The sequence below is a fragment of the Suncus etruscus genome, chromosome 2, assembly GCF_024139225.1.
Source record: "Suncus etruscus isolate mSunEtr1 chromosome 2, mSunEtr1.pri.cur, whole genome shotgun sequence".
Classification (NCBI taxonomy): domain Eukaryota; kingdom Metazoa; phylum Chordata; class Mammalia; order Eulipotyphla; family Soricidae; genus Suncus; species Suncus etruscus.
The window spans coordinates 128837717-128860784 of record NC_064849.1 but is presented as its reverse complement, the minus strand read 5'-3'; the positions used below and the strand labels follow the sequence as shown (position 1 = coordinate 128860784).

The 23068-nt window shown below is 38.7% G+C and overlaps 2 protein-coding genes across 2 annotated transcripts in view; one reads left to right on the top strand and one right to left on the bottom strand.

Moving 5' to 3' along the window:
- The window catches only part of PTCD2 (pentatricopeptide repeat domain 2), a 36244-nt gene extending 31064 nt beyond the window's left edge, over nucleotides 1-5180 (bottom strand). The window contains exons 1-2 of the mRNA XM_049768802.1: nucleotides 5051-5180; nucleotides 3951-4043 (exon numbers count right to left, since the gene is read on the bottom strand). Coding sequence (XP_049624759.1) covers nucleotides 3951-4043; nucleotides 5051-5162 — 205 coding nt within the window. The 5' untranslated portion in view covers nucleotides 5163-5180. The remainder of the gene's footprint in view (nucleotides 1-3950; nucleotides 4044-5050) is intronic.
- An 82-nt stretch (nucleotides 5181-5262) lies between these two features.
- MRPS27 (mitochondrial ribosomal protein S27) overlaps nucleotides 5263-23068 on the top strand; it is a 104022-nt gene continuing 86216 nt past the window's right edge. Inside the window, exons 1-2 of the mRNA XM_049768798.1 lie at nucleotides 5263-5341; nucleotides 9659-9736. Coding sequence (XP_049624755.1) covers nucleotides 5269-5341; nucleotides 9659-9736 — 151 coding nt within the window. The 5' untranslated portion in view covers nucleotides 5263-5268. The remainder of the gene's footprint in view (nucleotides 5342-9658; nucleotides 9737-23068) is intronic.

The following is a 23068-nucleotide window of genomic DNA, read 5'->3' as shown; positions in this document are numbered from 1 at the left end:
AACCGCTAGTAAATCAAAAACATCACTGTTCGAATCTTCATTCTTTCCATTACCTGTCTAATTAAAAATTATTTCAATTTACAAAAGAGGGAGATATGGGTGGGACACATGCTGGGAAAAGAGGGGGAGGGAGGACAACCCTGGTGGTGGGAATGGCCCTGATAACATGATGCATTGTCACTATGTAACTTCAATATTATTGTGAAATATTTGTTACTCACATTTTGATCAAAATAAAAATTATTATTTAATAAAAAAAATGATTTCAATTTAAAAAACAATGGTGGGAGGAAAGATTTGAATCACACCATGAGCATTCAGAGGTTCTAGATTGAACCTGAGTTAGCTGCATGCAAGGCAAGTGCTCAGCCCATTATATAACTTCTCCAGCCCATTCACTTAAATATTTTAAATCCTTTAATGATATAACTTTATAGTTTATACTTAATCTTTCTAAATAAACCTTAAGGGAGCCAGAGAGATAGCACAGTGATAGGGCATTTGCCTTGCATGCAGATGACCCTGGCATCCCATATGTCCTTCAGCCTGCCAGGCTTCTGACTGCAGAACCAGGAGTAACCCCTGAGCACCGCTGGGTGTGGCCCAGAAACCAATCAATCAATCAATCAAGTTTAAAAAAAATAAGTAAACCTTAAGAATTAAATTTTTCTGAGTTGGAGAAATAGTACAGGAAATAGTTAATCTTGGTTCAATCCCTTGCACTACATATCATCCCCAGAGTTAAGAACAGCCAAGTGTGGCCCAAATCCCTGCCTCCTGAAAATAATTATAATTTAAACATGGGTCAGAAAGACAGTACAGTAGGGCAGCATGTGGCTGACCAAAATTCAAACCCTGAAACCCTATACAATTTCTTGAGTCCTGTGAGGAGTGATTCCTGAGTGTTGGAGAGCCAGGCATAAGTCTTGAACACTGCCAGCTGTGGCCCAATAACAACAACAATAGTAACAACAACAAATTCAATAGATGTGATTTGTATTTTAAAACAAATCTGTCAACTTTTAAACACTAATCATATATTCACACCCAGAGGTATCCTTCTCTGTGAAGACATTAAGAATAGTTTGGTCACTATTCAGAAAAAGATTTCGATAAGTCCATTTAAAAACAGTGTAGAACAGGGGACATATGACTGATGGCCAAAATAATAGGAGAGAAATCTGACTGAAAGAAAACGAATAGGGCTTGGTGGAGGAAGAGAGGTGCCAGGGAGAAAGGATGGGGCTGGAGAGCATCAGTAAAACTAAGAGGGAGACATTCTTGGTGTGGGAATTAGCATGAGCAACAAAAGAGAGATGGGCATGGAAGGTGGTGAAAGGATTAATAGAAAATCACTGTACGTTCCAGAAAGGATAAGATCCATAGTGAAGAGTTAGGATATTAGGGGAACATTTATAAATAATATGGTTACAATAGAGGTCCACTGGAGCTCTTATAGTGAAGAAATATTGGCAGAAATTCATACCTATAAATTTGGTAATGGATTAAATGGTCACTCATATTATTTGTCCTTTAGAACATATGACCTACCATACAACAGTCTGGGGAAGATGATGACAATTGGAAATAATAGACAATAAGGAGTTCTAACATCCCTAATCTCACAGGGCTCCAAATGTTCTAAGGTAGAAAGAAGACTGAAGTAAAACCTAGAATGAATATTTGCAATTGGAGATGAATACTTTCTGTCCCATAAGTTTTACTGACTTACTACAGGTTTACTAGACTATAAACTTTTGGAAGTAAAACTTCTTCCTCTGTAGGGGATACAAGCTTCACCAGTCCCACCACCAAACTTTTAGTGTGATCACTAGACACTAATGAAGTGAAGTCTACTCATCCCACCGCCTTCCCTAATATCTAATATTTAATCTGAGATTTAATCTGAGAGATGCTAGGTACTGTTCTAATCCTATTATATATCCTAAGTCAATATCTCAAATAACATTATCATTGTCCTCAAGAAGGAAACTGAGTCTTCAAGGTTAAAAACTTGTTTTAGTGAGGATATTCCTCCCCTATTCTTTTTTCTTTTTTCTTTTTTTTTGGTTTTTGGGCCACACCCGGTGACGCTCAGGGGTTACTCCTGGCTATGCACTCAGAAATCGCCCCTGGCTTGGGGGGACCATATGGGACACCGGGGGATCGAACCGTGGTCCATCCTACACTAGCACTTGCAAGGCAGACACCTTACCTCTAGCGCCACCTTCCCGGCCCCCCCTATTCTTTTTTCTTTTTGATGTTTTGTTTGTTAGTTTGATTTTTGGGTCACACCTGACAGTGCTCAGGGGTTACTTCTGGCTCTGCGCTAATCGCTTCTGGCAGGCTTGGAGGACCATATGGGATGCCGGGAATCAAAACCAGGTCCATCCTGGGTCTGCCATGTGCAAGGCAAATGCTCTACTGCTGTGCTATCACTCTGGCCCTGCCTCTCTTATTCTTAATGCTAACTTTCTTGTGAAGGTAGTGTTTAAACCTATAAGTAACAGAGACCTTTCCGGAAAGATCTTTTCTGTAGCGCTGACTGTAAGTGCACAAAGTGTTAAGTAAAATATTCAACAGACAGGAAGGAGAACTAAAAACATCAACAGAGGCAAAATAATAGACTTATTATAAGAAAGGGGAGTCTTTCTGTGTTTATAAAGTTTTGAAGTACATGGCTGGAGAGAGTATAGTGGTAAGGTCTGTGTTCACCTTGCACACAGCTGACCCCAGTTCGATTCCCAGCACCACATATGATCCACTGAGCATAGATCCACATATCATCCCTGAGCATAGAGCCAAAGTAAGACCTAAGCATTCATAGGTGTGGTCCCAAAATTAAAAAATAATAGCCCAGAACACAGGGCTTACCAAATATATATGTCAACAGAAAAAGTTGAATTATTAAGTTTGAATAGTAGAGAGGGAATTAATGCAAGATTTCTCATGAGGCTGGAACAGTAAAACAGCAGATAGAGCATGTTCTTTGAATATGGCCACCCAGGTTCCATCCCCATTATTTTATATGGTCTCCCCAGAGTCACCAGGGATGAGTTTTGAGCACAGAACCAGGAATAACCTCTGAGTATAATCACTGGGTGTGGTCCCAAAACCAAAACCTTTTTTCCCCTCACAACCCAGGTTTCAATCCCTGACATCCCATAGAGCACCCTGAGCATTGTCAGGAGTAATTCCTGAGTGCAGAGCCAGGAGTAACCCCTGAGCATTGCCAAAACCAAAACCAAAACCAAAAAAAAAAAAAAAAAAAAAAAAAAAATTACTCCTGTTGCTTCAAGGAAACAGGACCTATGGTGGTTGTTATATTTTTAACTTTTTATAATACAAATTTTCAATCACACCTCAAAATAGAATAGTATATAGACTTTCAATGGGCCTATCACCAACCTCAACAGTTATTAATGTTTTGTTATCTTTCAGAAGAAGTAGTTGAACCTATTATTTCTGGAACTGAGTAGAATGTATAAACTGCATCATGACACACAGCAACATTTTGGTTGCATGTATTTCATCTGTATATAGATATGCATGTGTGCTGGAAAATACTTTTTTTTTATTGGGGGATGCATCTAAAAAGGTCTAAAAGTCAGGTATTTAGAGCAATTCTTCTCAGTTTTTCTGGTGAAAACAGATCATTTGGGACCTAAGGTTTGGCATTTCTATTGACCTCTCAGTTGTTTCTGATTCTCAATTCTGACTTAAAATGGTAGAGATCAAAGATAACTGGGTCAGAACATCTGTTGAATGAGATTTAGAGCTACTATTCTTAGTTCTCTGGGGTCTTGGGAAAAGGAAAGATGAACAAAGAGTTGACCAAGAATCCAAGACTAAATGGTCTCAATTTTTTTCTTAGACATGAGGTCAAAAAGGAGAAACTGAAGACGGATAAAGATAGAGGAAATATCAATAAAAAGAACTGATTATATTACCTTTTGTGCCTGGTAGATTATGTCCAATAGCCACCTTCTTATGCTGAAATTCTTTTAATTTCACAATATTATCTGTAAGTAGATATCTTTTAGCTAAAAAGAAATAAAGGAACAAAATCATTTATTTTTTATACTTAATGGAAAACATGGGCAGCTTGATTGACTCAGCTGTTTCATTAGTATTAAACATCCCTCTACAGTTATCTTGTTGGTTATTGTTCTATATAGGATAATCTTAGCAGGAACAAACATCTCCAAACTACAAAAAAAAATGCAACAAGTTTTGCTTGTGTGAAAGGACATTGTAATGGAATTAAAAATAGTAATTAGTATAGATTGGCAGAAATTTGGGCTCATAAAGACAAATAGACATTCACTATGGCGGTTATAAGATGACAAAGGTATTAAAATAAAGTACCGATCAGGCTATCTTTGAAATGAAAAACCAGGCACAACTAATTTTGGTCTATCTTGGTAGAAGCCTACAGTATGATGCCATGAAGAAAAGCAGATTATTTTTTCCCAGTGACTACAAGATTCCCAGTTCTATTTCTCATGGCTATTATGTTACAACCTCGATGAGCAATAGGTAACTTCAAGATGCATTATAAGTCACAGACTATAACTTGGCAGAGAAGATGGGAAAGAGTCTTAAGGATAGATGCACAAAGTTAAATATCTAATCATCCCTCATCAGCACTTTCAAATTGAGTCATATTCCTAAAACGATGGAGGTTGACTTTTTAAAGGAGGAAATCTGCTTAAGGTTTTCCAGACTATTCACATTACAGTGAAGCCCTTTATTCCCAGCTGTCAGAACTGCAAGCTGGAGTGAAGAGTTGTTTCCGGAAACGTCTCCCAGCAGTCAGCATGGTACAGGTAAGTTAAGAATCCCCCACTGCCCGGCTGCCCGATTCCCAGATGCACAGGCGACCACGACGTACAGGGAAGCATTAAGCGACCCGAGGCCAAGGTCACAGCCTGCAGCCCTAGCCCAGAGAGTAATTCGGAAGTTATTTCTCTAGGTAATGACAGCAGAGGACTAAACTCCCTTGCGTGCCATCCCTCCCTTCCTTTCAAGAGCAGGCCTCACTCAGTACCTCCCAGAGGGCAGCGGCAGCAGGTGGAGACAAAATCTTCCACCCCGGGAAACGTGGATCTCCGCAGCACCAGCAGAAGGCCAGGCCCGGGTGGCCGAATGGCGGCAGCCATAGTGTTCTCGGCCGGACCAAGTCCCGGGACCTGGGGGGCGTGGCGTATTTCGCCGTGGTCACGCCCCTTCCTTCGCCCCGCCCTTTTCCGTTTTGTCCATTTCAAGATGGCAGCCCCCTTAGCGCGATGTGCGAGCCTCCTTGTGCAGAAAGGGCCTCTGTCCCAGCTTTCCTGGGCAGGTTAGTGGCTACTTCTTTTGTAGGGCTGCTCCTTTAGATCACAGAGAATTTATTCCTGTGAAGAAAGTACTTGTAATTAAAGAGGAAAGGGAATATTTCTAGGATCTGTTTTTACTTAAAGAAACCTTTGGGGTACTTGGTAACACACGAAGGGGAGATGAGGTTTCTCACCTGGACATAGCCTTTCCTAAAATCACCGTGTTGTGCGCCCGTCTGCGAGTGTGAAGAACAGAGGGAGGTAGTGGCATGAGGGCTCTTGTGGTTTGCAGGATTTGTGTGCTCTCCTTTTTCTGCTTTCTCTTCGGAAGAACCCAAATGTACTCAGCCTAGGGCCATAAAATTTCTCTTGCTGAGGTTAGAGTACCTTGGCGGGGTGTCGCTAACCTCATTACCTCAAGGACTCCGGGACAGACCTATGATCTTCACTTAGTGAAGAAAATGTCTAAATTCTTAGTCATCTCAGTTTTTCTGATGACCTTGGATACAGCTTTTGATTGACCTTTCTTTATTGTAGTTTTTAGGTGTGGATAGTAAATGCTACTAGTGATTCATAAAATTGATGAATTGAATGGCAACACTCACTAAACTTACTAACTCCGCTAATGGAGACATTTGGGGGAAATTGACATATATAAAAGCTAAATTCTGGCCTAATGTAATGAATTGGTTATATGGTTAAAAAGCAATAACATGTTGATATATCCAATACCGCTTTTCAAAATCTTTTGCCAGCCTATCTCCTCTAGCCCCTATAAGGAAATCAGTATATATTTGCTTACAGTTCTTTAGAAACTGCCATTAAATTGGTCATTATAATTGGCCATCAGAAGTTTTCTGATGATTAACAGGCTGACCTAGCTGGAGAAAATAATGTTGCGCATTAGGTAAAAGTGGTATGGGTATTGTGACACTCTAAGAGTTGCTGTAACTTATTACTAGTAGTATACTTAAATATGGACATTAATGGTGCTTTTTAATTTAAAACAAGACCTTAGGTGTGCTCTCAGTAGTACTAGTTACTTAGACTACTTCATTCTAACAAAGGAATAAAATTTAGATAAGGGTGCTTTGAGAGAGAATTTGTATTAGTATTTTGGTACTAGTTTGAACTGGTGAAATTGTGACAGATCACGTTTGTTCTATTTCATTGTGGGAGCAATAGTTATTTACAGATGGATATTTAAATTAGTTAGAATTAAATTAGAATAAATATGTCCAAGAAGAATTTAATATATTATATATCACATATATATAAATATTAAATATGTAACATATATTGAATGGTGTATTCAAAGTTGTACTAAGCAATCTCAGAGACTTAGATCTGTGAAATGAATTTTCTATCACACTTGATATACAAGTCTGGTCTGGGTTCAGCAGTAGCATCTTTATTGGTGAACTTGTTAGAAATGTAGAATTCTGACTTTACTGCAGGTCTGTGGAGTTATAAATTGCATATTAGTAAGATTGATGTATGCATTAAAGTTTGAGAAGTTTAGCAGATGTTCTTCTCATTACCCACTCAACTTAATGGCTTTGACTTTATAGAAATTCTTTGATTTTAGTGATTGATCAAATTTCCAACTATTTTAAAGATGGAGTGAACTTCCAGTAGTGTCATTAACAAAATAACTCAGAAAGATGAACATCCATCTTTAAAGTATTACAAGGACTGAGGATATCTCTCAGTGGTAGAACTCATTTGATTCCCAAAGACTGCTAGGAGCTAGTCCTGAGCAACTCCAGATGTGGCACCAAAACAAAAACAACAAAAGTTTTATAGAAGGTGGAATGTGTGTCTCTGTTGATGTTTACTATTATATTGATGTTTTACATGCATGTGCACACACACACAGAATTCAATAGGTCAAGATTCTGAGACAAGGCTGGATCTATTGCACAGTGGAGGAATTTTTCCTTGCACACAGCTGACGTGTGTTCGTTCCCTGGCATATCATATAGTCTCCTGAGCCTGCCAGGAGTGATTCTGAGCTCAGAGCCAGTAGTTAACCCTGTGCACTGTCTAATGTGGCCCCCAAACAAACAAAATTCTGAGACAGGGTTTTATTACATCTTTTCCTTTCAGAGATCACTTAGATCTCATTGTTGCCTTTCTCAGATATCTTCAAAGATAGTAAGAGCAAATTCATTTCTCACATAACTGTCCCTTATCTATCACACTAATCACCTTTCTCCATCATACCTTAATAAGGACCTTGTGATTATGTTAAACTCTAGTAACCCCATTTTTAAATAAATTGATTAGTAACCTTCATTTTATCTGTACTGTGAATTTACCTTTGCCATATTACCTCAAATTTAATTGAAATTAATAGTTTCTTTTTTTACCCCATTGGATTCACTAGTTTATTCACTTAGTTTGCAATATTATAGGATTTTAGAGATATAACTAAATGCTTCTATCTGTTTATGATTCTCATAGAAAGACTCATCTCCTCACTCTTGGTATGACATAAGGCACACATTGCATAGCATCACTGACTTTTGTTTGTTTGGGGTCCATACCAGGTGGTGTTCGGGCTTTTAACTCTGAGCTCAGAGATCATGGAGAGGTACATGTGAGAGAAGAGGGCCACTCAGGGGCCCATATTGAGGGATGAGGATTAAACTTGGGTCAACCATGTTCATTCAAGCAAGGCAAGCACACTGTTTCCTGTACATTTGCTCTGGTCCATATCATGGAGTTTTCAATCATTCTTGTCAAATCTAGGAATATAACCAACAAGTTTTGTTTTCTTTTGTTTTGGGTTCACACCTGGTGATGCTCAAGAATTACTCTGGCTCTGTGTTCAGGGATCATTTCTAGCTGTGCTTGGGAGACCATATGCAATGCCAAATATGCAAATGCCTTAGTTGCTGTTCTATCTCTCTGACTCCTAATTTGTGAAAACTTAGGAAAAAATGTATTCTAAGTTCCAAACATCTGGTCAGAGTATAATATATCTCTTTGTATTATGTAATCCAGTAACTATTTTCAATGTCTTCATCCCTCCTCCCCCCCCCTTTTTTTTTTTTTTTGGTTTTTGGGCCATACCCAGTGACGCTCAGGGGTTACTCCTGGCTATACGCTCAGAAGTCGCTCTTGGCTTGGGAGACTATGTGGGACACTGGGGGATCGAACCGCGGTCCGTCCTAGGCTAGCGCTGGCAAGGCAGACACCTTACCTCTAGCGCCACCACTTCTAGTGCCAGCCCCTTTATTCCCCTTTTGAGACTGTCTTTTTGTTCTGTTTTGTTTGAGGCCACACCTGGAGGCACTCAGGGATTACTACTCCTGGTTCTGTGCTCAGAAATCACTCCTGGCAGGCTCAGAGGACCATATGGGATGCCAGGGATCGAGCACAGGACGATCATGTGCAAAGCAAACACCCTATCTGCTGTGCTATCGCTCAGGCCCTATGGAAGTCTTTTATATAATTTATTTAGTATTACTTCAACTTTAGATTTGAAACACAGAAATATTATTTTTGTAAAAGTCTGACTGTCTAAGGTAAAGGAGAGATTTGTTTACAAACCCATGCCATTAAGTTAATATTTGCTTATGGGGAAGATTGATAAAGCATGTTATATGTAAATTGTATTTAATCAGTTATGTCTTGCAAGTACAGATTTGCCATCCGGTGGGATGCAGCAGATTTGAATTTTGGGGTTTCTTTTATATATATGTCTAGAGTTGCTACATCACTGAGTAAGAAATTACTTTTTATTTTATTTGAAATAGAGATAAATCAACCGATGCAAGTCAGAAATGAAACAATTTTAGGTGTGTGTGTGTGTGTGTGTGTGTGTGTGTGTGTGTGTGTGTTTTGTTTACTGGCTCATACCTGGCAATATGCAGGACTGACTTATTTTTGTTTGTTTGTTATTCTTTTGTGGTTCTTTGGAAATAGCTTTTAGGACTTGCCAGTAATTATAAAGCATTCATTCATGAATTTAATAGTTCATAAGAACTTATGATCTAATAAGGAATTTTAGGGCTTACCTAGGCTATCAAAGCTATTATCAAGGCTATTGTTAGTTGTAACAAATAACTCCTATTTCTGAAATCCAAAGAAGGAAATGATCAGCATTTTAACCTGTAATGTAAAAAAAATTGGTCTCCTACATCTTCTACATGTTAACGGTTGAGTACATTTTGTAAAAACTGAACGATAAACTTTGCAATGTAGTTACTATATCATACATTAGTAATCTAGTAAATTAAAACAGTGACAAATAAGACCATGACAATTAAATTACTACAAAGACATAGAAACTGAATCTGTTGTGAAGCCATGCCATTGTCTTTTTTCCTCAGGTAAAAGATTTCTACTCTCAGCCGCATATGTGGATAGCCAGAGATGGGAGACAAGAGAAAAAGAAGATTGTCACCTTGGTAGGTACTTACTGAGCAATCATTAGTCTTTTTCAGTTACTTTATGTTTCTCATCAGATATATTTATATACTGTATCTCTCTTTCTCTCTCTCTCTCTATATATATATATCTTTATTTTTGCATGTTTTTATTCTGACCCACTTTGGGAGGCCACACCCAGCAGTGGAGCAAAGTGTATCAAAAGGGGGTTGTTTCTTAATGTTGCTTGCTGGGGAGTATGTCATGCTTGGAATTGAAACTGGGGCTCCACTTGTAGGCTTATGCTTAAGCCCCTGAGCAATATCCTGCCCACATTTTAATTCTTAAAAGGGATTAGACTTTTGTATCACCTATGGAAAAATTAGTTTTGCTTTTCTACAATTTTTCTTTTTTTGTCTTGATAATTAATCTTCCTAAGTTATGTAATCGCTTCCTTGCTTTTTATCCATTTTTATCGAATAGCTAGTTATATAGCCTATCTGTGTTTTACATTATCAGCATATGTGTGCATATGTATTTAGATACATATGTATGTAAAATATACATTAATTGTTTTTTATTATTTTCACCTCAATCATTTTTAGAGTTTATTAATTTGTTTGTTTTTGTTTATGGTATTTGGGGCCATACCTGGCAATACTTACTCAGGGCTTACTACTGGCTCTGCATTCAGAGATCACTCCTGGTGGTGCTCAGGAGACCATATAGGATGTCGGGGATCAAACCCTCTGGATTGCATGCAAGGCAAGTACCCTATCTGCTGTACCAAGACTCTGGCCCTCCAAATCAGTTTTTTGGGATATTATAATAATATTTTAACTATCATTTTTTATATCTTTAGATCCCCTTTGATTTTTTTTCTTTTATTAAGTGCTATATTTGAAAGTAGTAGTATAATTTCACTGAAGCCATTTAGAGAAGATAGTTAGCTAACATCTTCTCAGGCAAAAAAAAAATCCTTTTTTTGGTTTGTTTTGGGCCACACCAAATAATGTTCACGGGTTACTCCTGGCTCTAAATTCAGAACTCACTCATGGCAAATTCTGTGGACCATAAGTGATGCTGAGGATCAAACCCAGGTCAGCTGTGTGTAAGGTAAATGACCTCTTCACTGTGCTATTGCACAGCCCTATCAGGCAAAAAATTTCTAATCATCGGGGCCAGAGTGGTGGCACAACAGTTGGGCATTTGCCTTGCATACACTGACCTAGGACAGACCGAGGTTTGATCCCCCATTGTCCCATATGGTCCCCCAAGCCAGGAGTAATTTCTGAGCACATAGCCAGGAGTAACCCCTTCGCATCACCGGGTGTGCTCCAAACCCCCCCCCCCCCAAAGATTCAAATCATGCTTCTTTTTTCTGTTTTGGTGTCATATTACACAGAAAACTTTCCTTGAAACCACATTTTTTAAAATAACAAAGCCTAAAGGAAACCACTTAATCTATTAGCACTTGGTAAAATTATGTATACTGTTCAATACATTTATGCTGTTTAATGTATATATCATCAGTGGAGCATTGATTTGTCAGAAAATTTGTCAGAAAATGATTGTCTTGTAGGACCATTGTAATTTTAGATTGGTTCCAGTGCTGGTTTAATCATTTTTTTCTGGGTTTATTTCTTTTCTTCTTTTATTTTAATCTGAATATTTAAATGTTCTGATGTAAGGTTTTACTATTTTTGAAGGCTTATACTAAATGAATAATACCCCCTGTGTTTATGGGTTCTTTTCATAACTAAGTGGGAGGACATTCTTTTGGAGTGGGAGGAGTAGTAAAAGATACCGTTTTCTCCTTTAATAATGTGATTGCAAGACCATAACTGGTTTGTGAATACTGGAATGGATGTATGGGCAGGAGCCATCAAAAGCAGAGCTGCTGCTGAGAATCTGAAAATAAGTAACTGCTTGCTTGTACTAAAATGTCAAATTATTTGAACAATACATAGAGAAGACCAATTGCTTTTAGTGTGGCACAGTAATGAAGTCAAATCCCAGGAACAGACAATCACAAGCTCACAGTTTTAGCCACAGAACAGTGAACATCTCTTGATTAATTAATATGAATTAATCAAGATGCTGTCTCTCTTCATTTTACTTATCTTTTATTTTATGAAAATTTTATGAAAAATTCTACTTATTTTCAAATTATACCTTCAAATGTTGGTTGTAATTATATATGTAACATGGAGTTAATTAGGCTCATCACAAACATTTTTTAAATGGTTGAATGCCTTGCCGTGTTGCAGATGTCATAGCTTATCTAGGAAGTCAAATTTTAACTTTTAAAAAAGCATTTTATTAAAGCCCCATGATGTAAACTTTAACTTTGGAAATAATTTGAAACTTAAATTTAATAATTTTAAAGTTAATTTTTTTAATTATGAAGAACAATACAAAGAACATTATATAACCTTTGTCTCGTTTTACCTCTTCTTATTTGACCCGTTTGGGTTTTCATGATTTTTGGTGGTGGTTGTTGTTTTTTGTTTTGTTTTGTTTTGTTTTTAAGACCACAACCAGAAGTACTCAGGAGCTATTCCTGGATCTGTGCTAAGGATTCACTCCTGATGGTACTCACAGGACCAGGAAGTACTTAGGACAGGGGTCTCAAACTCGCGGCCCGAATACAACATTTTGTGGCCTGCAGCCAGCCTTCAAATATTGTAGTATTCCCGATTATTTGCTTACCGAAAAATCACATTAGTAAGAAAAAAATCGCATTAAACATTTGCGTACCCCGAGCAGTTCCTTTCGGGGTATGCAAATGTTTAATGCGATTTTTTTGCTATTTTTTTCTTTTTTTCTTTTTTTTTTTTTTTGTGTGTGTGGTTTTTGGGTCACACCCTGCAGTGCTCAGGGGTTATTCCTGGCTCCATGCTCGGGGGACCATATGGGACACCGGGATTTGAACTGATGACCTTCTGCATGAAAGGCAAATGCCTTACCTCCATACTATCTCTCCGGCCCCTGTTTTTTTCTTACTAATGCGATTTTTTTTTTTTTTTTTTTTTTTTTTGTGGTTTTTGGGTCACACCCGGCAGTGCTCAGGGGTTATTCCTGGCTCCAGGCTCAGAAATTGCTCCTGGCAGGCACGGGGGACCATATGGGGCGCCGGGATTCAAACTGATGACCTACTGCATGAAAGGCAAACGCCTTACCTCCATGCTATCTCTCCGGCCCGCGATTTTTTATTGCCAATATTCGGTAAGCGAAATCCCTTATGCTGCCCTGCCTCACCCCGACTTTGCCTCCTGTGGCCCCCAGGTAAATTGAGTTTGAGACCCCTGATTTAGGATCAAAGAACTCCAAAGTACAGCTCAGCCCATTTGAGCTTTCTCTCTAGTCATGAGCCATTTGTTTTTGCTTTCTTATTTTCTGTATATACACACAGATTTTAGAAACATTTGGGGATTTAGTATATATAACTCACATTTTTAAATAAAAGCTAAGTGTCGTATTTTTAAAAATATTTTTAGAATATTTTTGGTGATTTTTTTAATATTTCCTTATGATTTGGTTCAATATATTGTTCTCTGACTAGAATATTTTCATGGAATCTGAGATATTTCATGTCTGTTTGCTCTCACTGGTGATGTTAACTTTTTTGTTTTGTTTTTGGACCACACCTGGCAATGTTCAGAATTTACTCCTGACTCTGCACTCAGGAATCTTTCCTGGTGATACTCTGGAGATCATAAGGGGTGCCAGAATCAAACCAAGGTGGGCCTCGTGCAAGAGGAGCACCCTACCTGCTGCACTATCATTCCAGTTTCAAGGTGATGCTACCTGTAATCACCTTGTGAGATGTGCCTGATTTCCCTAGTTGGGAGTCTTTTGGTCACAAGTGATGATTTCTTTATGACCAATAGACAATTTTTAGGAACACATTTTTGTACTATGCAAATGACCACTTTTTACCACCCATTTCCCCCTTGCTGTAGTAGTCATTGATCTTACTTTGTGAAATTATAATTTTTACACTTTATTTAAATCAAAATGGAATTTACCTACTCCATTAATACCTTTGCATTTACTAGCTAGTTCTAAGTACTTTTCAGTAAGTTCTTTCATTTCTTCCATTTTTTTCTTTGACTTTTGTTTGTTATTACATATAATCTTATAAATTGTGGATTTCTTTCTTTCCTTTCAGTCATTCATTATTGTGCTTAATTATTTGCATGTACATATTGTCTTAGCTTCCTCTTGGAGCCCTTTTAAGGTGGCTCTATATTCTCCAGGGTCATCATGTATCTTTCCTGCTGTTGTTTATGAATTAACTCTTTCTCTAAGGAGTTCTTTTTTGTATTAGAAACTTAAGAATTTGTATTCTCAGGGTTCTTTCACCACTATGGAGTTTATTCTTCTTGGCCCTTTCAATGGACAATTGGAAAAATATTAATACGTACTAAACAATAAGTTCATATTGAAAACTGCAATTCCAGTTCATCTCCAATTGTTCTTTGCTTTCTTAGAATCGTTTTTTTTTTTTTTTTTTTCAAAGTAGGCAATACTGCCCCTTAGATTTGCTGGACCCACTCATGAGGGCAATAGTGACCTCGGGTACAGTTGGACACTTTCTCTTCTCCTTTTTGTTTTCGTTTACTTGTTTTTGTGCCCGACTTGGTGGTGCCTCGGAGTGAACCCAGTTCTGAGCTCTACTGTACTATCTGCCCTCTGTTTTTTTTTTTTTTTTTTTTAAGAGGATAGGTTTATTTTTTTTTCCCTGAAAAAAAGGCAGTAGGTTTGTTAAGTTTGGGAACTTGTGCTCTGATTCTTTATTAGTATCTCCCTTACAAATTGAAAATCCTTTCCCAATGGAGACAATATTTTTATATATTAGGCAATCTCTGTCACAGTTTATTTAATTTTCTTCTGTCTAGTAGGTGCCAGGGCATTTGCTATCACAATGCTTGACAGTCATTGTGATAGCAAAAACAAACATAGCAAATAAACAAAAACCACAAACAAAACACCCTGCCATATATTTTAAAACTCCCTCTCTAGCAGTGGGGCTTTTATTTGTTCTAGAGACAGAACCAGCGTTAAATTCATTTATATAGAATGCATATCTCATTCTAGTATGCTATAAACTATGGATTTTAAGAAATGTATGGGAGTACAGAGAAGAAAATAATGGCACTTTGAGAAAGCTTTTGATTACCTTCTTGGCAATGAAAGGATGGTTAGGAATGGAAATAAGTCAATTTGGCAGCTTGATGTTATTCCAAAGCAAATCTAGGGGGACATTTCTGAATAAGCTGGAATTGACTACCACGTAAGTATTATATTATCTGCAGGAATAAATATTATCAGAATATTTATTTCCTTATCTCTGTTAAGATTAGAAGTCATGGGTAAAAACAGTATTAGCAACTATTTGCTGAATACTGCCTGCCTAAGTTCTTATGGTTCATTTTGAACACCATTACAATTGCTTTTCCTTTCCTCTGAATACTTGCAGTACTTCGTATACTCTTTATACAGTAGGATGTGGTGATGTGTCTACATTTGAAGCGCTGACATCTGAATGTAAGCTCACACTGCGTCACTTAATCTCAGCCCTTGTACTTATAAATTAGGGGTGATAAAATTCTAATATGATAGCTACTTCAGAAATATGAGGACTGATATAACTTATTGATTTTTACCTTAGGAGTAAAATTACCTTATGGTAAGGAATTTTGAAAGTCAAACAGTTTGGGAGAGACTGAGGTTCCCCATCAACACCATTACGGTGAAACACAATGTAATTTAAACTAAATTTAACTCCTGGCACTACTACTAGATATTTTTTCCCTAAATCTTAACAAAAGCCTGAGACATGGAGGTAGAGATCCAGCTGCATCCCCCAGGCCAAACAGTAGGTGGCAGTGTCGCCCCTGCAGAGCCCTCTGCTCACCTAGTTTAATACAGCTTGGGGCTTGTAGGGATGCCTTTCTGTCTGCGTCTGCGCAGAGGCCTGGCATGTGGAGAGCTGTGATTGGGCCCTCTGACTCGTGCGGGCGCCCTGATTGGGAGAGGGAGGAGGGCGATATGAGGCATTCATTCCGAGCGTCCTCATTGGAGGGTTAGAAGTGGAGTGGGGAGGGAAGGCTAGGTGGGTGTGGGTGTGGGTGTGGGGCTGCCATGTGCCTTAGTGAGTTCAGCTGCCTAGAATACTATGGAGGAGGGAAACGTTTTTGCAAGCTGCCCAAGTACCTCTGTAGTCTGTTTAGTGTTTATTGTTGTTAGTTAGAGCATTTGAGAAGAAATGGTGGGGATCCCAAAGGAAGACAGCTATTTGTAGCTGTGGAAATCTTGGTTAACACTAAGAATATTCTTTCATTACATTGTACCTGCATTGCAGTCCAGGGGGCTAGCAGCCATGAAAAGCCATGAAACTCAGCTCTCTGCTGGGAAAGTTAGAAGTAGTCCCTGTACTGTGCTGGAGGTAAGCATTTCATAGGTGCCATGCAATTTAATTCTCACAACAGCTACCTCTAGAATTAGGTAGGGATGAGCATTTCTGGCTTTTTTTTTTTTAGGGTGCTTTAGCATTTTATTGCATTTCCTCTCAAAAAATAGCCTTTTCAGTGACGATTATTGCATTGCAATTTTCCCAGTGCTTTCCCTTGTACTGAAGCTTTAGTTTTTGTGAATACTTTTTGATTGCAGTATATACTGCAAAGTATACAAACCTTATGAACCTGTATAAGAAACAAATATCTGCCTCTAGTTGATCCCATTCTCCTCAAATATAACCATTTTTCTGATTTATAATGCCATAGGTTAATTGCTTTAGTTGTTTTATAATGGGAAATACAAGCCATATATAAAAGAGCAATGAATGGTATAAGGGTATATATGCACCTTTGCTTATTAGCAGGTGTCAACATTATCAACTCATGGAAATATCTTAATCTCTACATCTATGCATTTCACCATCATTTTTACGTATTGATCCTTTGGTTTAATTTTGAGGCAAATACCAGAGGTTATATACCATTTCACCCATAAATACTTCAATATGTAACTCCTAAATAAAATGATATTTGTAATACCATCCTAATACCTAAATTACTAAAAAGTTTTTTAGATATAAAATAGCCACTGACAATCTTTGCTGCCAACAGTATTTTATTTTTTAATGGTTTAAGTAAATATATTCATATATTGTTCTACATTGAAGTGACTCTGCCATTTTCTGTTCCCTATTTCTCAGTCATTTTTATAGAATGACACAAGAATACAGAAAATTCTGTTATAAAAATTCATGTATTGTCACACACAATTTTTTGTTTTTATTTTTGAGTCTTACCTGCTGGTGTTCAGGGTTACTCCTGGCTCTGCATTGAGGTGTTTGAGGACCTTATGGGATACCCAGGATCGAACCCAGGTGGGCTGCTTGCAAGACAGATACCCTCCCCACTATATTATCTCTCCAGCCCCATTGTTACCCACTTTCCTTTATATATTTTGACATTTACCTAAAACTTTTTTTTTTTTTTTTTTTTTGGTATTTTGGGCCACACCCGTTTGATGCTCAGGGGTTACTCCTGGCTAAGCACTCAGAAATTGCCCCTGGCTTGGGGGACCATATGGGACGCGGGGGGATCGAACCGCAGTCCTTCCTTGGCTAGCGCTTGCAAGGCAGACACCTTACCTCTAGCACCACCTCACCAGCCCCCTAAACCTTTTTTTTAAGAGATATGATCCAAAGCAATGCTCTAGGACTCTGGGGTCACTCTCAATCTGGACTGTGGGTGGTACTCAGGGCTTATTTCAAACTCACTCAGGGATCACTCCTAGTAAGCTTGGAGACTATATGGGGTGCCAGGGTTTGAACCCCAGTTGTCTACCTGCAAGACAAATGCTCTACTTACACGCTGTACTATTACTCCAGCCCCTGGGGATTTTTCTTAAAAAAAAAAAACCCAGGGATTTTTCTTAAAACACAACTATACCCTTCTTTTCAACATAATTCACAGATTATTGGAATGAGATCGAGGCGGGCTTCAGATGTTGCAAAGTGTTGGGAATTCATCCCCATTTCCCATGGGGATTGAACCTAAGGCCTCTAGCAGTAACTATTCTGCCACTGAGTTTTATCCTAACTCCAATTATATTTTAATATATAGGTTTTTTTCTGGCATTTTGTTTTCTGAAACAGGCTATTATATCATGGAGTTTTCTTCACTCTGGGTTTTCTGTTTTTTATTTTATTGAAGATGGGAAAGAGGTTTCAGCAGTGTTTAGTTTACTCCTAGCACTCTGCTGGGGAGGTCTAGAAAGTTAACTGTGTTCAATCAGTGGCAGCTCTTGAATGAGATTTAGGTCCAGAGTGAATAAAGCATAGGAGAAAAACATCTGGGGAACCAGAAAGGGTGCCCGCAGTAGGGAAGTGCTGTCCTATTAGAGCAGGGGTGGCAAACAAGTTCGACACAAAGAGCCAAAATTTTGGGTTTTTTTTTTTTTGGGGGGGGGGGTCACATCTGGCGGTGCTCAGAGGTTACTCCTGGCTGTCTGCTCAGAAATAGCTCCTGACAGGCACGGGGGACCATATGGGACACCGGGATTCCAACCAACCACCTTTGGTCCTGGATCGGCTGCTTGCAAGGCAAGCCAGGCCCAGAGCCAAAATTTTAAACGGTGAAAGTCAGTGAAACCACGCAGTGACCTGCCAAAACAAACACACAAAAGCATATAATTTTAGCAATAACATATTAAACACATATTGCATTTTGCCATTTTGAGTGAGGGTAAAAATCCTGCAGTGATGGTGAGGGTGTGCTGCGTCCTCCACACTAAAAACTAACGGCAGGCAAGATGTGATACAACATGTGCATGGGTTCCCCGCCCCCCCCCCCCCTGTGCAGCTGTTTCCGAGGAGGGATGGGAGCAGGGAGGACTCAGCCTGGGGGCGGGACTCAGCACTTGGAGATCTCTCCTCAGAGGTCCCTCCTCAGAAGCCGCAGAACAAAATCCAAACTTGGCCAAGAGCCACAGGATACAAAATAATGATAAGAGGCAAAAGCTGCATTCATTTTGGCCGGGAGCTGCATGCATGCGACTGGAGCGCCGCATGTTCGCCACCCCTGTAATAGAGGAATTTGCTTAATTCTAATATTCATCTGTGCAGATTTGGATCCTGAGCCCTTTTTTTTTTTTAATTTTTTTTAATTTTGATCTTTTAGTTCACAAATAAATTTAGACACATGTTGTAATTGGCTGCTTTGTTTGGCTTAAGAATTCCCTTTCGAGATTTAGAAAAAATATATACCAGTTACATGTTTGAATTCAGTTATACTTATCAAATGTCACATCCTAGCTCTGTTTGGAAATCTAACTATTTTTGGACCTTCATATTCTTTTCCAGTGTCTCTGATTCTTTTTTATACCGTGTGTGTGTGTGTGTGTGTGTGTGTGTGTGTGTGTGTGTGTGTGTGTGTGTGTGTGTGTGTGTGGTTCAGGCCTTATCTGACTATATTCAGTGCTTTCTCCTACTCTGTGCTCAGGGATCACTCCTGATGGGGTTTGGGGATCAAACCCGGCTTGGCTGCATGCAAGGCAAGTGCCTTTATACCTATGCTCTTTCTGACCCCTCTTTTATACTTTTTATATTTATGTTTGTTGCATTCTGTATGGTTCCTTCTTTCAGCTTAATTATTCTTGCCTTGCTTGTGCCCAACATCTTTAAATTATTCGTGTTTATTTTTATATCATTGTTGAATTTTTATACATGAAATGGAAGGAGCATATTTCCAGTGTGCAGTTTGAGAAGCTCTGGCATATGTGCATGGAGCATCACTACAACCAATCTAATGAGCATGCCTCTCACTACTCCCCAAGTTTTCTTCACTTTTCTTTTCTTCCCACTTCTTGCTACCCATTCCAAATCCCAGGCAATCACTTTCTGTTTACGTTTTCTATGTTATGCAGTAAAATAGACTCTTGGGTAGGAGCATGAAGGGGACCCCCATATCCCTGGTGCTTAGGGCTCACTCTTACTTAGCTTTGTGTTCCAGGATCACTCCTAGAACTGTTAAAGATTCAGAGTGGGATTGGCCACATGTAAGGCAAGCTCCTTAATCTTGTACTCTTTATCTCTGGTTCCAGATTAATCCATAGTCTACTTTAACCAAGATTCCAAAATTGGTCTGTGTTAGATCAAATAGTGTGATTTGGGGGGCGATCTAGGGAGCTAAAGGCAGAGTTGTTGTAGGCTGACTTAGTACCCTGGTAATTTCCTGTGCAGCCTGTACTACTATTCCAGCTTGCCTTGTCCAGGTGCTCTTGATTTTATCTGAAAAATTTGGAACCAGTTCTTCATCTTTTGAAGATCTTAAATTTATCTCCTGTACTCCCATAAGTCATGAACTCTGAAGCTCTGACACCGAGGCCATGGGTGCTGGCCTCAGTACTTACGTTTTGTCTTTGTCTCTAACAAGGGGTGGGATATACCTACTTTCTTGAAATATGAGATATATATTTTATTAAAGTAGTGACTTTTACATGGTATGTAGTCTTCTTTGTTTCAAAAATGGAATTCAGCTTGATATCCACGTCAAGCTTTCAAGCTTAGGAGCGACGCCCAAGACTTATTTTGCACTCCTATGATAGCAGTTCTGAAACATAATCTATTCCAGTGCTGAAAGGCTGCAGCAAAGACTCCCTGGGGCTTTTGTTTAAAATTTGGATTCCCCTGTATTCACCTCAAATTGCCATCGGGTGTGAGGTACAGAATGTGGAGATTTAAAGCTTCTTGTTGAATGGAGTCCTCAGCCACATCACCTGTGTCCCTGCACCATCAATGAGACAATTTACTTTCTGTAGGAAGAAGGACCCTTTATCCGAGAACATATTCCATTTTCTGGTCACACATTTTAGTTCAGTTTCCATATTGCCTTGATTGACCCCAGCCAGCCATTCAAAGCAACTACATTCCCAAAGATCTGAGTGACAGGCAAGCCAAAAGCATCACCTTGATATGTCTCTTTGAACAAGACTGGGCATTTTCTGGTCTCCTAAATGAAACATGAAGTGGGATTTTGACTATTGAGGCCTAGGTCCAGAAGCCTGCAGCGCCAGACCTCTATAGACTATAACTGCTTCAGCTTTTCTGGCTTTCCCTGCCCTGTGGTGTTTTCTGCCTCATTCATCACACTGGCATTAGCTACCATGGGAGGTGATTGGTCTCATAGAAAATTCAGCAGCCAAAGTTCCTCTGACTTGCAATATGCAAGTATTGTGCACTGATACAGGCTGCAAGCTGTTGCCTTTTGTGGGGGTGGCCGGCCAATTTCACTTGACTGATGATATCTTGGTGTGAAGGTTTAAAATGGAATTCTGAGTTAAAACACGGCAGAGGTAGTCAGAACAATCAGTTCAACCCAACGTAGTTCTATTTTGCACATTACATTAATCCTACAGCACTGGAATCCGTGGGGCCATTTTAATTAGGCCTGTAGAACTTGATCCTGCCTTTTTAAATCAAAAGTTTAAATTTTGAATAAAGGGAGGCATTATTATAAAGAATCATAAAGATTATGAATTAAAGAAAATGAATTATGAATTAAAGAAAAAAAATTACAAATTAAAGAAAATCATAAAGAAACAAATATGTATTATGGTAATACTGTTTAATATTCTGTAAAAAGATGGATTTAGTAAGATTAATTTGTCTTACAGTTTGAGGCTATTTTAGAGATGTGTATGCACATTTGTGAATCTGTGTGTGAGAGAGAGTGTAGTGTTCTGATCTCAATCCATTGATTGAGATCCATTAGTCAGAAGACAAACTACTCGCTTTTATACCTGTCAGCTTTTAGCAATTATGCGAAGTTCTCTACCCTGTAGCTATGAGTCTTTGCACTCCCCAGGATAAGAGAGAAATGCTTGGCATTTACCGATACACATTTTTACCAAATATCTGTGCAATGCTTGCATCTGTCTCTATTACTTGATGCTGCTTTTTTCACTAGGGAGTAAGAAAAGTTATTTATGTTTTCTTCCTCCCTTTTCCCTTTAATTTATTTCTTTAGATATTTATCAAGTGCCTTTTATTGGAACTGTTTGAGGAACTGAGAATCCATCCATACATTTAAGTGCTCACCTTCCTAGGTTTTGTTTCTGGTATAAAAGCTTTTGTAGACAATCATAGGTTAAATGCTTGGGGCTTCCTCCCAGCCCGCATTCCCCTCCCCACAATTAATAGGAAGTTATTCATTTGTTGAGAAAAAAGTTTGACAATTTTTTTTTTCTTTTAAGTCTTATTCAGATGCTGCCTTGGTATTATAATAATGGTGGGCAATGGATTAGGAAACCAATCTGGGATTGAGAAACCTAGATGGCTCAGCAGTGGTTGGCAGTGGAGAAATATTTATATTTCAAGTTTGGTTTGAATGAATACAGAGTAAGTGAGATTTCAGAACCATATGTATATATATGTATATGTATATATATGTATATGTGTGTGTGTATATATATATATATATATATATCTCAGGAATGACTCTTGTGTCTTGCTGCTAAGGAGATCAGAGCTAAGAGAGAAGTACCTAAAAGGAGATATAGTGTTATAGGAGGTTTTTGTCATTTTTATTGTCTAATCAGGTTCATTCTTATTTAAACAAAACAGTAAGATAAAGTAATGATGACAATAGTTGGACTGAAGTTTGTCTGACTAGTAATTGCTTCTTTTCTACTCAGGAAAATTAAGTCACTTGGGAAAAGGTACATCATAAGTTTGAGAAACTGTAAGAAGTTGTGAAATAATAATTTTAGAGAAAATGATGCCTTTGATTTTTAGATCATTTTGGACTATCTGGTAGCATTGTAATCTAAGGATTACATTTCCTAGAAATTTTATCCTATACCACAGATTAGTGAGAACATCCAGTATTTATTTTTCGGACTTAACTTCACTTGCCATGTGTTCTTACAGTTCCAGTCTTCAATAATGCTTTGCTGGGTGACCTTCCAGAAGTATTTTGTTGAACCTTTTTTTTTTTTTTTGTCTTTTGGGCCACACCCAGTGATGGTCAGGGGTTACTCCTGGCTGTGCGCTCAGAAATCCCTCCTGGCTCGGAGGACCATATAGGACGCGGGGGGTTCGAACCACAGTCTATCCTGGATCAGCTTAGTGCAGTGGTAGGCAACCTTTTTTTTCAACTGAGCCAAATCTCGCCAAAACCAAGATTGAAATTTATTTTGAGAGCCATACAGGGTGTGCACTGACAGGCTAGGAGCAGAGTTCTGACTGGAGCAGCCGCCCGGCATACAGAAGAGCCACATTCAAAAGTGTAAAGAGCCGCATGTGGCTCCCGAGCCACAGCTTGCCAACCACTGGGTGCAAGGCAAATGCCCTTCTA